Consider the following 18029-nt stretch of genomic DNA (forward strand, 5'->3'; position numbering starts at 1 on the left):
AGAGCTAAAATTCTATGATTCCATAACTCCCTAATCAGAAAAAGTGGCTCTCCTTCTCATTAAGCCTATAATTAAGATGTAATTCTCATATCCTTTCTAAAGTTTATTTGGACCTTTAGCATCATAGGGCCTACCTCTCATCTTTTTATTATATAAAATGAATCAACCAATCTACTCAGCTCATATAGTTTCTTTTTTCTTTTCTCCTAAGTGCAACTTTGCATGTGTAGTCCTATGCCATATAGGTATTTTCTTTAGACACGTTTATGATAGAAATATGAAAAGGAACCTACCTTCATAAAAATTAACAACAACAATAAAACTCTGCTTTTTTGTTCCCCCATCAGGGAATGCCTATTCATTAAAATCATTCATTCATGCACTCAAGGAAATATGTTATGGGGAAACTGCCATTAATTGCCACGGTCACAGTGACTTTGAGGGTGGTGTGTGTGCTATAATGATTACCTTTGTCCATGGTCATTTATATGTGATTTTAATACCTTTGAAGGTATCTTTTCAAAATATGGAAAAGCAGGAACATTAATAGCTTCTCTTAAAAAGAAAACTGAAAATATTTACTACTCAAATCTCCTCCTAGAAGTCTATTTCTTTACATAAGATATCACTGGCTTACTTCTACTCTTCCCGTCTGATGTTTGGAATCATAGACATTCCAGTTAGAATACAGAACATTTACTAGTTGATCCAATAAAGAAGAAGAAATAATATGGTTTTCTGTTCTGTGTGCCAAGGAGCACACCATCGAATCCCTTTCTTCTATCAAAGTGAAAGCAAAGTCGCTCAGCCGTGTCTGACTCTTTGTGACCCTGTGGACTGTAGCCTACCAGGCTCCTCTATCCATGGGATTTTCCAGGCAATAGTACCGGAATGGATTGCCATTTCCTTCTCCAGGGGATCTTCCTAACCCAGGGATTGAACCCAGGTCTCCAGCATTGTAGACAGACGCTTTACCGTCTGAGCCACCAGGGAAGCCCCTGGTGGGGCTTCTATTACCTAATGCTAATTTCTTAATATCTACTCTGATTTTTTTATTAAAACACAATGTATAGGGACTTCCCTGGTGGTCCAGTGGCTAAGACTCCATGCTCCCAATGCAAGGAGCCCAGGTTCAATCCCTGGTAAGGGAACTAGATCCCACATGATGCAACTAAAAGTTTGCACGTCACCACTAGAAGATTCTACATGCTGCCACTAAAGATCCCACAATGTCACAATGAGTGAAAGAGGCCAACCTGCCCTGTGGACCAGAAACCAGAGACAGGACTGTATGTGGGGAGAAGCGAGGAGGAGAAGGGGCCATAGCTACTCTTGCAGATGTTCCCCAACACAGAGCAAGTGGGAGGAATCCCCCAATTTTCTCCAGCATCTACCCTCCAGTCTCCCCTCAGTGCTTTTCATTAACCAAACCTTCCCAGGTCCAGAAAGCAAGAACACCCAGAGGATGTTTTTCTCTAAAATACAGAACGGAATGAAGGAAGAGTGGTGATGGATCTGAGAAAAATAAGGGATCTGTGGAACACACTAAAATAAGAGGCTAGTTCAAACTATTCTCTCCTTGTTCCTTCCCTTTTTAATTACCGCTTTGTCACTTTTCAACAACTGTCTACAGTCCAAATTCTCAAGGTGTAGTCCCTGAGTTGGGATGAGAACAAAGATCTCTTTACCACCACTTCCCTACTGCTTCCATGGAGCACACTGCGCAACAGAGCAATGCTCCCACTAAATTCAATTTTGTTTTTGTTTGGTGGCAAAGGGTAAAAATCAAGATATTCTGATTCATAATGGAGTCACAGGAAAATGAGAATGTTATTGCATATGAATAAAACACCACCACTCATTTTTCTTCACTTACCTCTGTTACTGGTAGCAGTTGCTCTGAAGTAATACTGGTCTCATTTGTTCTAGGTTTCTCTATTACAATTTCTCTATTGGACGCCTCCAAAATTCCTATGAAATAGAAAAGGAAACAAACACAAATGTACATTAAGAAAAACAAACCACTGTGATCAGTAGGTTAAAGTTACTAATTATGTACAAAAGCTCTATCCACAGTAACACACACACATCAAGATACAAAGAACACAGCCCAAAACATGTAGGGTGATATCTCCATTATGATAATGACAGAATCAAAACACAGAGTCCTTTTCTATACATACAACTTGATGGAATTTATATGCTATTTATATTCATATTTGATGTACCATGCAGGTATATATAATCTGTAAAAATCATATCCTTTAATAATTAATTCATTTTTATGTTAATAATGTAGGATAAATTGAGTACAAACTGAATATTAATTTCCTTGTTCATTTAAAACGTTAAATTCCAAAGTAATGCTTTAAAAGCTGGTGGTCTTCCTTAACACCTTAATATTTCTTATTTGGAAGCAAGAGAACAAAAGCATGTGGATAAACACCAGAATATCAAGAAAAGTTATACTCTTAACAAATTTATCAATAATTCATTGGAAAAACACAAACACTGAGACAGATAAGAAATGATCTCTAGCTTCTAAAATGGAAACTAAAAAAAATGGAAATACTTCCTCGACTTTCATTTTTTACAATTAAAAAATTCTTTCCATGGGAAAAAAAATATACCAAAATGTAGTGAATAAATATGCCCAAAAGAAGTATTTCCATTTTCTATTATGGTTCTAGCCATTAAACTTTAATTTGATATGAAGTGACTTAGCAACTATCTTTTGGTTTCACTTAGACTTGATATATGATGATGGATGGTACACCATGATTAATTATTCTTTTATTTTAATCATCATAAGAGGCACTTTCTCCTTACGTCTGGGGCAAACCAGATTTCCAAATATCAGTGATTCTTATCAGTAGGGCTCCTCCTGAAAAGTATAGTCGTGAAGAAAATATGTGGGTTTTTTTGTTTGGTTTTTCAAAATATGGTTCTATAAGCTTAACTATGAATGATTCCTAAGTAATACAATTCACAGAAGTATTATCTTAAGAGGTAAATATTCCATCTGGTAGTTGATAATATCCTTTTGAGAAATTTTGTCAGTTTATTCTGAGGAAAAGTTTCCCTCAACTCTAGGGTTTCTAAATCATTTTGGATTTGCGAACGCTTCTGAGAACTTGATTAAAGTGACAGAACACTTCATCCAAAATGCACAATATGACTGTGTGCACGCACATACACTCACACATGCTACTGGAGATCCCCAAGCCCTGTTGTAAAACACATTCATGGTCCTTGAGGGGCCATGGACTGCAGTTGAGGAATCCTGCTTCATTTCTCAACACACATCACAACATAGATGAGGTTTTACATCAGTGTTATACCATTTAACCTAAAATGCTTTCTCTGTGGCTTATGTTTTATTGTATTTTTTTTGCAGAAGATAGTGTCATTAATAAGGATCAATTTCAATGCTGAAATAAAATCCAGATTAAGCAGATTTTTAAAAAAAGAAAAATGAAACCATAAGGTTATTAAAGAAAATATGGAATTTTTTTTCAAAAGATACAAGGTAGAGATTTTTCAGAAGGACAGAGAAGTTGTAAAACAATTCTATGTAACAAAAATACTGTTAGTTGAAATAGATATGACAAACTGGCTCAGAATTCTCTCTCAATGCCCATACTTTAAAAAAAAAAATGAATAGACTTTAGCTTTTTGAGCAGTTTTAGTTTTCGAGAAAATTTGAGCAGAAGGTACAAGGTTCCCATATACTTCCTCTCACTCTGCCCTCAGTTTCCCCTACTGTTAACATCTTAATTTGGGGTGGGATATTTGTTACAACTGATGAACCAATCAGTTCAGTTCAGTTGCTCAGCCATGTCCGACTCTTCGCGACCCCATGAACCATAGCATGCCAGGCCTCCCTGTCCACCACCAACTCCCGGAGTCCACCCAAACCCATGTCCATCGGGTCGGTGATGCCATCCAGCCATCTCATCCTCCATCGTCCCCTTTTCCTCCTGCCCTCAATCTTTCCCAGCATCACGGTCTTTTCAAATGAGTCAACTCTTCGCACCAAGTGGCCAAAATATTGGAGTTTCAGCTTCAACATCAGTTCTTCCAATAAACACCCATCTCCTTTAGGATGGACTGGTTGGATCTCCTTGTAGTCCAAGGGACTCTCAAGAGTCTTCTCCAACACCACAGTTCAAAAGCATCAATTCTTTGGCACTCAGCTTTCATTATAGTCCAACTCTCACATCCGTACATGACCACTGGAAAAACCACAGCCTTGACTAGACGGGCCTTTGTTGGCAAAGTAACATCTCTACTTTTTAATATGCTGTCTCGGCTGGTCAAAACTTTCCTCCCAAGGAGCAGTGTCTTTTAATTTCATGGCTGCAGTCACCATCTGCAGTGATTTTGGAGCCCCCCAAAATAAACTCTGACACTATTTCCACTATTTCCCCATCTATTTGCCATGAAGTGGTGGGACCAGATGCCATGATCTTCGTTTTCTGAATGTTGAGCTTTAAGCCAACTTTTTCACTCTCCTCTTTCACTTTCATCAAGAGGCTTTTTAGGTCCTCTTCACTTTCTGCCATAAGGGTGGTGTCATCTGCATATCTGAGGTTATTGATACTTCTCCCAGCAATCTTGATTCCAGCCTGTGCTTCTTTCAGCCCAGCATTTCTCATGATGTACTCTGCATATAAGTTAAATAAGCAGGGTGACCATATACGGCCTTGACATACTCCTTTTCCTATTTGGAACCAGTCTGTTGTTCCATGTCTAGTTCTAACTGTTGCTTACTGACCTGCATACAGGTTTCTCAAGAGGCAGGTCAGGTGGTCTGGTATTCCCATCTCTTTCAGAATTTTCCACAGTTTATTGTGATCCACACAGTCAAAGGCTTTAGCATAGTCAATAAAGCTGAAATAGATGTTTTTCTGAAACTCTCTTGCTTTTTTGATGAACCCATACTGATAGATTATTATTAGCTAAATAATTTTTTAAGTTTGCCCATAATTTACATTAGAGTTCATTTTTTGTGTTGTGCAGGTCTACGGTTTTGCCAAAAGCACAATGTCATGCATCCACCATTAGTATCACACATATTAATTCCACTGCTCTGAAAATCACCTGTGCTCCACCTATAATAGCTCTCCTCTCCTCTGTATTCTCCCTAACAACCACTGACCTTTTACTGTCTCTATACTTTTGCTTACCAGTTTGTCTTATAGTTGGAATTGTATACTATGTAGGCTTTTCAAATTGGTTCCTTTCACTTAGCAACATACATTTAGGTTGAATTTAAGTTCTCCATGTGTCTGTGTGGCTTGATACCTCTTTAAAAAAAAAATCACTGAATAATATTCCAATGTATTGACGTACCACAGTTTATCCATTGATCTACTGAAGGACAACTTAGCTGCTTCCAATTTTTGGCAATTAAGAATAAAACTGTTATAAACATTTATGTGCTGGTTTTTGTGTGGACGTAAGTTTTCAACTCATTTGCATACATACCTAGGGGTGTGATTACTAGATCATGTAAGACAATGTTTAGCTTTATAAGCTAAACCGTCCAGAATATACTATTTTACTTTCCTATTAGCAATGAATGAGAGTTCCTGTTGCTTCACATCCTTGCTAGAATTTGGTGGTGTTAGTGTTCTGGGTTTTGTCCACTCTAGTAGAAGCATAATGGTATCTCATTGTTTCAATTTGCATTTCTCTGATGACATATGACGCTGAGCATCTTTTCATATGCTTATTTGCCATCTGTGTATCTTCTTTGGTGAGCTCTCCAGATCTTTTGCTCATTTTTAATCTGAGTTTTTTATTGTCCTGTTGAATTTTAAGAGTTCTTTGTATATTTTGGATACATGACCTTTATCAGATGTGTATTTTGCAAACATTTTTCTCAATTTATGTCTTGTCTTTTCATCCTCTCTATGGTCATTGCTTTTTGCTTGGCAATTCCACTTTAGAAAATTACTGTCCAGATATACATGAGGACACATAAGCCATAGTTCAGAGAAATATGCCACATCATTGTGGAAGCAAAACGAAGAGGACAAAAGCAAGGTGTAGGTGATTGTGGTACACACAGCAATAGAAAACAGTTCAGCTGCTTTTCTGAATATGAGGTGTTTCTACATAATTGTTAATAAAAAAGGATCTCTGTAGAGTATGACAAGATTTGTGTGATTTTCCAAGTCAACTGGAAAAAGTCTTTATTTTAACCATATATCCTTTTAACTTGCTTAAAAATTTTACTGTATGCCTGGACTATTATTCAAAAAAAATTTTTTTAAAAAAGAAAAAATGATAAAGATCAAGTTGTCAATGACATGAAGAGGTAACACTTGGATTCTTAATGTTACTTTACTGTTCTACAGATAGGGCATAAAAACAACTGATGTAAAAGATATTTACCCTGGAAAAATAACATTAATACAAAGTACAAGTTTTACAGATCTATTCTTGGAAATAACTATTTGTCATTGTGTAGCTACAGTTTAAAACACAAAAAAGTTTAATTATCTTGTATTTATCATTTCATTTCCAAATACATTATGTTTATTCACTCAAAGTAATGGGCTTTGATGTTTACAAAAACCATCTGCCTATTTTCAAAATGAATTAAAAAATAAGCTTCCCAAGACTTCTTTTGCTGGTGAGCAATTCTATAGTAAGATAGAAAAAGAATTATTGAGCAATTACGATAACCTATATAGCATAATCTTACCCCATCCCAATTAAAAAGATTTTTAAAAATTTAATCCTATACAGAGAAGCCAAAAGGATTATTTTAAGGCAGGATTAGTAACACTGAATCTAGACTAGTAGGATATCTCACGATTTTAACAGATTGTGGCATTTTTATTTTTGTTTGGAATTCAAAATGGTCAATTTCAAAATTTGACACTGTCAAATGTTATGAGCTCTTTGAACATTTAACAAATTATTTCACCTATCTAAAATTAATATTGGACATGCTATACACTTATTAACATTGTCTAGAAAAGGTACCCCTTTTTTGGCTCATCGTTTTAAAGCATAGTTATTTGCATGCAATCAACAGTGGTTTCTTTAAGAGCATGCCCAGATTAAGGCCCTCAGTAGAGTGCAGAGGGTCACAGGGATGCCAGCTGCAGAACAGCCTCTCCCTACGGAGTTCGCTGTGGTTCATTTTACACTTCTGGTTAGCTTCCACACTGCTGCTTTCTCTCATAGAGTAGAGGTTGGCAGTACTTCTCTGTGACATCTACTTTCACACCCAAATTGGTCTTCATAGGCTCCCATTGTGTGCACTACAAAGCAACTTGCCTTGTTGGCAGCTCTGAGTGGGAACTACAAGTCTTTCTTTTCTTCACTGTTCTTTTCTGGCTCACAAGCAACCTCCCACCAAAAGCTGAATCTGTAGAAGAGACTACATCCAAGAGATAATACTATGAAAAGTATGAAGAGAAGCCCAGGTGGCCACCTTGCAAATTTCCAATGTGGAAGCCTTCGACCTCTCTGCCCAAGAAACAGCTAAAGTCCTAGTGTAATGAGCTTTACAAACCCTAGGAGCCTCTTTACCTTAACTACATACGCCTCTCTAATACAAGCCCGTAACCATCTAGCTAAGGAACTCTTAGAAGCCATTTGACCCCTCTTAAGACCCCCTAAGAGTACAAACAATCTTTCAGAAGATCTGAAATCTTTGATTCTTCTGAGACAAACCCTAAGTGTTCTTCTTACATCCAATTGAAGCAGCCATTGCTCTTTGTCATTGCTGGGGCTAAAGAAAAAATGAGGGCCAAGAAACCGCCTGGTTTAGATAAATCTCAGATGCCACCTTTGGAAAATTTGAGGAACTGCCCGAAGAACAGCTTTATTCTGAAGGAGTATTAGAAGCGCTCCATAAATTAAACCTGAGGCCACACCACAAGATAAGATGACCTAAAAGAAATACAGTAAGATACCACAGCAGTCAAATAATGTCATATCATTTTTCTGAAATGACCAAAAGAGAAAACCATAGAATCATGACCAAACGAAAGCAAGTAAATATCATAAATAAATATCCTTTCTTTCTCAGAAAATATGTCTTGCGTCTCTACAAAAATCTATTGTGTCAAATTCAAATTCCTGAAAGCACTGCCAGTTTGGCTAAATATACAATATAGTAGTAAACATCAAAGTAAAAGAGTAAAACATTTGGTTAATCATCTTTCTATTTTCTCTGTGTGATGTTAAACACCTGGATATTTTTTAAACATCTGGACAAGGAATAAAAAAAACCTTATTTTTCATCATATTGTTTTGGTTACACAGACATAGTAGGCAACTCCTTCCAAGATCTTCATTAGCAAAATATGCTCCAATCAAAACAAATACACAAAAACCAAATGACTTGATCTGAACCACCTTCACCCCAACACAAGTTTTCTAAGCAAAACATTAACTATCAGGATAACCTAAGATTCATCTGATTTTTTAATCATTCAAAAATCGTTTCCTTTGGGATTTAAGAAGCCATGTCTTTTGATAAGAATTGATTAATGCGGCTACACTGAATAAAAGATTTGAATTTTTTCTTAAAGATTTCCCTCAAGATCATTCTTTTCAGGAAGTCATTTACATGAAGTTATGTCAGGTTAAATCTTGGCTTTGTTACAAAAATATATGAATGAAGAACACACATTTCACAAGATGTTCTAATACTTAGACATTTCTTATAGTCACTCAAATTTCCTTCCACATGCTATGTTTGATAACCCACAAATGTCTTTCTATAATAAGTATTATTAATATGATACTGAATTTTCTTTTATCAGCCATGCTGTTTAGATGATGACAAATTTGGGGTAAGACTCCCCTGGTGGCTCAGACGGTAAAGAATCTGCCTGCAATGCAGGAGATACAGGTTTGATACCTGGGTCAGGAAAATCCCCTGGAGGAGGGCATGGCAACTCACTCCAGTTTTCTTGTCTGGAGAATTCCATGGACAGAGGAGCCTGGCAGGCTACAGTCCATGGGGTCACAAAGAGTCAGACACAACTGGGAAACTTTTACTCACTCACTCAGTATATTGTGGAATAATTATATATGTTCTTTGTTAATTTTACTCAATGAACCTAATTATTGCTCTTATGCACGGCATTTGCAAGTCTCAACACTGCTTGATCTCAATCCAGTGCTGTTGAATCAGCTTTTTCTTATTTTCCTTTTTCCTGAAATCAGTATATATCAAATCTTTGCTTCAATTCTTGGCTATTTAAGTTTTATATCTTTACAATACCTCTATTATACAATTTTAGGTTTGAATTTATGCTTCCCTTAAGAAGAATAAAGTTCTCAGAACTGAGTTATTTCAAGAGCTTTGCCAAAGACTAACATAAGATGAACCAGAATGGATAGGTATCTAGACACTTTGGAGTTCACCCTGTTTCTTAATCCACACCTTGGGAAAGACCTACAAGAGATGTGGATGAGAGATGCCAAATCTAGCCAGGCATGATGGATGCGTACCAACGCCAAGTGCCAACTGCTTGTGGCACCAACAAGTTAATAAAAAATCAGAACATCATATTTCTCTATTCAGATCTCTCTTTGATCTGGTAGGTTCCATCTAGAAGATCCCCTTAGATCCTCTGGATCTAAGAATCCTCTAGATCCTTAGGGCTCACATTACCTCCTAATAAATCTAACCTTTCATTCTGACTTTTAACTTTCATATCTGTTCTATGTTTTTATTATTTTTCTCATTTGATTTTTGTCAGATTCAGAAATCTATATTCTATATTTTTTTCAAACTACAACCAAATTCAGAAAAAAAAAGATCTACATTATTTATTTTATGATTTAATAGTGCTATTTAAGCTTAACCTGAAACACAGAAGGCCACTAAGCTATGCTTAATATAAAGTAAACTCCAGTTCTATAACTTTTCTAACATTATCTACCTAGGCTAGGCAACCAAAGAAATACAAAGGTAAATACATTAAACTAAATGTAATTCTTCACTAAGAAGTTGGTTTTGCAATTTGTAGATTAATTGTTAATCACTTGCTTCCCTCACTTTGTTTTGCAAATGCAGCAACTATTTACATTTATTCTCCTTAAAATAACATGGTGCATTACGTAAAACAGAACTTTGGATAACTCACTCCGATATGTATGAAAATCTTTATAAATATAGACATGAAAACAGAAAGCATATCTTAACCCACTGTGCCTCTGAATTCTACCTTTAATGTTAGAAACAGTATTCAAACACATATAGCACAGTTTTTTAAAAAAGAATTTTGTTAAGACTAACAAAAAACAACTTATTGTATAATTATAATTGCAATGGTAACAACTCACATTTACTGCTTATGATACGCTAGCCATTCTCTTAAATATTTTACATTCATTAAATCATCAAATTCTCAAATGTCTACATGGTATATTGGAATCTAAAGTACCAAATTCTGAAAGAAAATAAAGAGAAACTTGACTTAGTCCTATATTATCATTTTAAAGATGAGAAAATGGTGCTCTAAGGAAACTAACATTTTGCTCAAGGTCATCAGGCTGCTGGCAACCAAAAAAGGTGCTACTAGATCATCCAGTGTGCTTGTTCTTTCCATAGGCCAGGTTGTGCTTCTCTGAGTTTAAAAAAAAAAGTTGATCTAATTTTAGCTAAAGATAATGATCCAAGATTTACTTAAGATGATTTCTTAATTCAAACTATTCAATGAATTTCTTAATCCATTGATAACATACAAAGGATAAAAATGTAATTTCACACTGTGCTTTATACTATTTATTTTAAATTCTACCACATATATATATATATTTTTTAGGTAATGGTATAGATTCAATTAGCAGGAGGCAAAAACAGAGAGAATTATAGATGTGCAGAAGAGCATTTTACCTGAAGTATTCCTGGGTATCCTGAGCCATAAGAACATTTCTTCAAACAACTCCTGGACATTTTTTTCCAACTTCAAAAATGATTTTACTAGCTGTGATAAGAACTTGAGTTCATCTAAGGAGAGGAAAAAGTTTCTTCCTTTCTGTGGGTATTCAGGAGTAACTGTAAAAAGAGTGGATCAATACTATTGAACATGATACATGTTTTCTCATTCAATATTAGAACAGTCTATGATTCAAAATTAACAAGATCCTTAATAATTAAATCAAGTTTTTTCTTTAGTAAATACAGATAAAATTTCCTAGGAGAATCATTCCCCCTCCCCTGCTGGGAAGCTAGAGATAAGTTTGATGCAAACATGACAAGTAATCATGTTAAATGATACAGAGTTATTAACAGGAAATGTGATTTGTTGTTACAAAATCATATCTTATACAATTATTTTTTTCTTTTTTTTAGGTATGGCATAATTTGAATCTAGTTACAAGGAAGTATAAGATAAAACTAAACTCGGGGACTTTCTACCAAAAAGCGGATATATTCCTCAAACGTGTCATGTTGGGAAACACAAAGACTAGGAAATGTTCTGGTCAAAAGGAGTCTAAAAAGATATAACAACTGAAATCAATACATGATCAGTATTTTACTTTATCTTATTATAAAGAGCATTATTAGGGTAATTTGGTGAAATCTGAGTAAGGAAGACCTTTGAAGAAAGTAGGGAAAGCCAATAGACCATTCAGGTAGGACCTAAATCAAATCCCTTAAAATTATACAGTATAAGTGACAAATAGATTCAAGGGATTAGATCTAATAGACAGAGTGCATGAAGAACTGTGAATGAAAGGTTCATGACATTGTACAAGGGGCAGTGATCAAGACCTCCCCCAAAAAAAGAAATGCAAAAAGGCAAAATGGTTGTCTGAGGAGGCCTTACAAATAGCTGAAAAAAGACAAGAAGCAAAAGGCAAAGGAGAAAAGGAAAGAAATACCCATTTGAATGCAGAGTTTCAAAGAATAGCAAGGAGAGACAAGAAAGCTTTCCTAACTCATCAATGCAAAGAAATAGAGGAAAACAATAGAATGGGAAAGACTAGAGATCTCTTCAAGAAAATTAGAGATACTAAGGGAACATTTCATGCAATGATGGGGACAATAAAGGACAGAAATGGTATGGACCTAACAGAAGCAGAAGATATTAAGAAGAGGTGGAAAGAATATACACAAGAACTATACCAGAAAGATCTTCATGGCACAGATAACCATGATGGTGTGATCACTCACCTAGAGCCAGACATCCTGGATTGGGAAGCCAAGTGAGCCTTAGGAAGCATCACTATGAACAAAGCAAGTGGAGGTGATGGAATTCCAGTTGAGCTCTTTCAAATCCTAAAAGATGATGCTATGAAGTGCTGCACTCAATATGCCAACAAATTTGGAAAACTCAGCAGTGGCCACAGGACTGGAAAAGGTCAGTTTTCATTCCAATCCCAAAGAAAGGCAATGTAAAAGAATGTTCAAATTACCACACAATTACACTCATCTCACATGCCTGGAGAATCCCAGGGACAGCAGAGCCTGGTGGGCTGCTGTCTATGGGGTCGCACAGAGTCGGACACGACTGACGTGACTTAGCAGCAGCAGCAGCAGCACATGCTAGCAAAGTAATATTCAAAGTTCTTCAAGCCAAGCTTTAACAGTATGTGCGCCGTGAGCTTCCAGATGTTCAAGTTGGATTTAGACAAGGCAGAGGAACCAGAGATTGAATTGCCAACATCCGTTGGATCATTGAAAAAGCAAAATAGTTTCAGAAAAACATCTATTTCTGCTTTATTGACTATGCCAAAGCCTTTGACTGAGTGGATCACTACAAACTTGGAAAATTCTGAAAGAGATGGGAATACCAGACCACCTGACCTGTCTCTTGAGCAATCTGTATGCAGGTCAGGAAGCAACAGTTAGAAGTGGACATGGAACAACAGACTGGCTCCAAACTGGGAAAGGAGTACATCAAGGCTGTACATTGTCACTCTGCTTATTTAACGTATATGCAGAGTACATCATGCGAAATGCTGGTCTGGATGAAGCACAAGGTGGATTCAAGACTGCCGGGGGAAATACCAATAACCTCTCACATTCAGATGATACCACCCTTATGGCAGAAAGTAAAGAAGAACTAAAGAGTCTCTTGATGAAAGTGAAAGTGGAGAGTGAAAAAGTTGGCTTAAAGCTCAGATAACTAAGATCACAGCACCCAGTCCCTACTCATGTCAAATAGATGGGGAAACAGTGAGAGATTTTATTTTTGAGGGCTCTAAAATCGCTGCAGATGGTGACTGCAGCCATGAAATCAAAAGACGTTTGTTCCTTGAAAGAAAAGTTATGACCAACCTAGACAGCGTATTAAAAAGCAGAGACATTACTTTGCCAACAAAGGTACATCTGCTCAAAGCCATGGTTTTTCCGGTAGTCATGTATAGATGTGAGAGTTGGACTATAAAGAAAAGTGAAAGTGAAGTTGCTCAGCCGTGTCTGACTCTTTGCGACCCCACGGACTGTAGCTTACCAGGCTCCTCCCACCATGGGATTCTCCAGGCAAGGGTACTGGAGTGGGTTGCCATTTCCTTCTCCAGGGGATCTTCCTGATCCAGGGATCGAACCTGGGTCTCCTGCATTCCAGGCAGATGCTTTAACCTCTGAGCCACTATAAAGAAAGCTGAGCACCAAAGAATTACATCCATGAGGTCTCAAAGAGTCGGACACGACTGAGTGACTGAACTGAACTGAGTAAGGTCTACAACCTAATGTTATTTATTGCATAACTGTTAGTTTTCTGATTTAGACAACTATAAAGAAGGCTGAGCACTGAAGAATCGATGCTTTTGAACTGTGGTGTTGGAGAAGACTCTTGAGAGTCCTTGGACTGCAAGGAGATCAAACCAGTCCATCCTAAAGGAAATCAGTCCTGAATATTCATTGGAAGGACTGAGGCTGAAGCTGATTCTTCCCCACAGTATCTAACAACACTGTTTTAATCATCACACCTCAGTTCATGATTTCTATCTGCCCAAGCGTATCTATGTTTCTCTGTTAACCACAGGATGGGGTTTTCCCCAGCAGGAGTTCCTTCTGCTTTTGCCTTTGCTGAATTAATCTCCTTTTCCAAGTTTCAATTCACTCCTCTCCTCCAAATCACCTCTCCATAAAACCTTATCTGGATGCAATCAATCCAGGAGTTTGCTTTCCCCCTTTAAGCTGATCTGGTCATTACCTATTTGGTTTTTCTGTTTTATCACTGTAGAACTGTCTTACTTCAAGAAATCTGGGACATAAATGTTTACACACAGGCAACTATGTTTAGCTGGCCACCAATTATAGTGATAAAATGTATGAAATAAGGATTATTGTTTTATTACAGAATGAGATCTATGATTTTTAGGAAATATAAATTTCTCCTAAATCCTAAGAAAAGTATAAAGAAAAAAACTAAATTTTCACTTTAGAGCAAGACAGTATTAAATTCACCATCAAATAACAATTGTAAGTTCATGTAAAAAAATAAAAATAACTATATAGCTGAGGGCCTTTCCCCTGTATATATTTTAATAATTTTTTTCTAAAATATAAAATTCTGTCTATCATTTAGAATATTAAGGACACATTTTAAACTTTTCTTCATGACAAGGTTTTGAAGACAGTTACTTATTTCTGTGCTGCACTCGGCGACTAGTGTCTTTCCCTCTGTTAAAGGCATTTCTCAAAAGATATAACCATTGGAAAAGGGTTCTATGATCAGATAGATTCAGGAATCACTAGATACTAAATATTCTCTAAAGTGATTCACAAGGAATTCCCTGGTAGCACAGTGGTTAGGATTCTGCTCTCTTAACTGCTAGGGGCCTGGGTTCAATAATCCCTGATCCAGGGGAACTAAGATTTCACAAGCCACAGAGCATGGCCAAAAAATATATAAAATAAAAGTTATTCACAGTGCAAACTAGTATACTAAAGTCTATCCTCCTCCTCCTCCTAAGTCGCTTCAGTTGTGTCCGACTCTGTGCGACCCCAGAGATGGCAGCCCACCAGGCTCCCCCGTCCCTGGTCTATGCAGTTCTATAATAAATTTAAAATATTAAAGATTTAATGTTTCTCTAGCTTTTTTGACCAATGAACACCAGTTCACCAACATGTCAGTCAACTTCTAGGATTTTCTCAAACAGCAGCTGAGGGGACATTGTTCTGGGGTCTGGATTACAATCCCACTTGAGCATCTACAGCTGCTTTGTAGTGTTTCCCCCCATTTTAGGCCTTTCCTTGTGGGTTCTTGTTGCTACTTTTTCCACTCATAAACTCTTGCTCCCAATTGCTGTTGCTGTTCGGCCGCTCAGTGGTGTCTCTTTGCAACCCTATGGACTACAGCACGCTAAGCTTCCCTGTCCTTCACTGTCTCCCAGAGTTTGCTCAGACTCACGTCCATTGAGTCGATGATGCCATATAGCATCTTGTTATTTTTCAGGCTTTTCTGAGAAACCAATGAAAGTCTTCAAAATTCTCCTAGACCCTCTAATTGAAAAAAAAAATCATGTAGTCATAGCTTCAGGCTGAACAGGACCACCTGAAGTTCATCCATGGCTGTCATAGGACACAGTGGTCCAGGACCTTGTGTTTTATTAAAAGTGCAAATTCCTAGATCATCTCCAGATCTCTTTTAAGCAAATGCCCCAGGTGAGTTTTCTGCACAGAAAAGTTTGAGACTACTACCTGAGGGATCTAATTAAAAACCTTAGTGGTTGAAAAGCACTTTCTAGGCATTAGAAAACTTGGATTTTAGTCTTAGCAAGTCAACTAAAGAGGTGCTATTATATGTATATAAAACATATTTACATATATAAAACATCAATGACTTAAAACTCCACATTTTCCAAGGTCACAAAATTTATTTATGACTTTTTTTTTCATTTCTGGAAGAAATATGGAATGTCTGTTGGGAATTGCTAAGGTAAATGAATTATGTATCTATACATTTTCCCTGGGCAAAAGAAGAACTTGTCCTCAAAAAATACCTAAAGAATAATTAGAGTTCTTTAGGCACCCTCATCAGAAATGTAAAATGATTTCCTCGAGTTCAGAGACTATGTCCAGTTTATTCACTATAGTATCTGAAGAATCCAACACAAAATAGACACTCAAAAATACTAGTTAAAAAAATGCATGCAATCCCTAGAAATAGCTAACAAAGAAAAATACAAAACAAAAAGATTTCGTACTTAATCCCATCAAAACAATAAATATGTAAGTCAATATTCAAATAATTACAGTATTATATATACATTCTCGTCAGTATTTTGACAAAATAGATTTAAAAATTATTTCTAAAATAGAAAATGTGTGCAAAAGGATATAAAAACAATGATGAAGTGGAAACTTTATGAAGCATAGTGAAACAATTTTTTTGTGTTTAAAAAGTAAAAGTATACTTTAGAAAATACTCCATTATTAAAAAATTCACAGATATTCATAGATCTTTTGTTTTAAAAAATAGAAAATCTCTCTCTTCTATTTATATTTACATACACAAGCTGTTGCTGCTTAGTCAATTCAGTTGTGTTCGACTCTGTACAACCCCACAGACTGCAGCCTGCCAGGCTCTTCTGTCCATGGGATTCTCTAGGCAAGAATATTGGAGTGGGTTGCCATGCCCTCCTCCAGGGGATCTTCCTGACCCAGGGATCGAACCCAGGTCTCCTGCACTGCAGGGAGATTCTTTACCGCTGAGCCACCAGGGAAGCCCCTTATATACACGTACATACAAACACACACACGGACTTCCCTGGTGGCTCAGACAGTAAAGCGTCAGCCTATAATGGGGGAGACCTGGGTTCAATTCCTGGGTCAGGAAGATCTCCTAGAGAAGGAAATGGCAACCCACGCCAGTATTCTTGCCTGGAAAATTCCCATAGACGGAGGAGCCTCGTAGGCTACAGTCCACGGAGTTGCAAAGAGTCAGACACAACTGAGCATCTTCTTTTCACTTCACTTCTCACACACATACGCAAACACACACACATATATCACTCAGAGGATATATACTATAAATTATATACTTAGAAGTGTTTTTCACCCAGTAACTAATAGTTAAAATATTAACTCCATTATCTTGTAGCAAAAATAAGGACACTGAAAATAAATCTAGGACATTAAAGCTCCTCACATTTGAACTGCAACAAAGCAGCTTTTGGAATAAATATCAAAGTCCAGCTAAATCAGACAGACCATAAAAATGTGGGTTGCAGCTGAAAGTACACATATTATTTTCCAAAACCATTAGCAACAGAATTCTTGTTAATGATAGCATTAAGATACAGGAGAAAATGAGAAGCTAGCAAAATCAGATAATCTGAAGCTGGTGGATCAGTATAATAGGATAAAAGGTGCACATTTTCGTTTTCCCAAGAAAAACGAACACTAGCCACCCTATTATTGACTGTAAATGGATCCATTTTCAGCGAGGAAGTATTCTCGGTGCCACCAGACAAGCAATGTTAAAAAAAGAGGCGACACACAAAAGCTATTGAAAGTCTCATTTTGCCGGATGAAATTCATGACATAATCCAAATGGAAGATATTTGTTCCAGTGAAGAGAACTTTTTAACAATATTGCAATAAGGAGTCAGCAGACATTGCTTCGGAACAAATAACAAGCAGTACTCTCCCAGTACCCAAGTCACTTCCTGAGAGCAGGCGAGGCTGTAGAGACCACTCTAGAGTTCCAGCGGCCAGAAGGAGCCCTGTGCCTCTCTGAGCACCTGTTCCAAGGAGCCACACAGCAGGGGAAGAAACAGGATGCAAACCCTATATCCCTTCTTTGTTATGGGAGCCTGGTTAGTAGACAGAAATCATGGAGGACCTGCAGGCATGGCTTTTTGTCACACTCACCAAGAAGAAATCAAAGCTGTTCCCTCCCGCCCTTCCCACGGCATTATTTTCATAACTTTATGTATTTCCCACATCTATATGGCTAGGGCGGAGAAGGCAATGGCACCCCACTCCAGTACTCTTGCCTGGAAAATCCTATGGAGAGAGGAGCCTGGAAGGCTGCAGTCCATGGGGTCGCTGAGGGTCGGACACGACTGAGCGGCTTCACTTTCACTTT

At 37.1% G+C, this 18029-nt stretch overlaps 1 protein-coding gene across 3 annotated transcripts in view; it reads right to left on the reverse strand.

Annotated features, from left to right (window-relative positions):
- KIAA0825 (KIAA0825 ortholog) overlaps window positions 1-18029 on the reverse strand; it is a 429746-nt gene that overhangs the window by 302177 nt on the left and 109540 nt on the right. For all 3 annotated transcript variants that reach the window (XM_069590144.1, XM_069590145.1, XM_069590146.1), the window contains exons 6-7: window positions 10877-11038; window positions 1877-1971 (exon numbers count right to left, since the gene is read on the reverse strand). In XM_069590144.1, coding sequence (XP_069446245.1) covers window positions 1877-1971; window positions 10877-11038 — 257 coding nt within the window. The remainder of the gene's footprint in view (window positions 1-1876; window positions 1972-10876; window positions 11039-18029) is intronic.

This window comes from Ovis canadensis, chromosome 5 (genome assembly GCF_042477335.2).
Source record: "Ovis canadensis isolate MfBH-ARS-UI-01 breed Bighorn chromosome 5, ARS-UI_OviCan_v2, whole genome shotgun sequence".
Classification (NCBI taxonomy): Eukaryota; Metazoa; Chordata; class Mammalia; order Artiodactyla; family Bovidae; genus Ovis; species Ovis canadensis.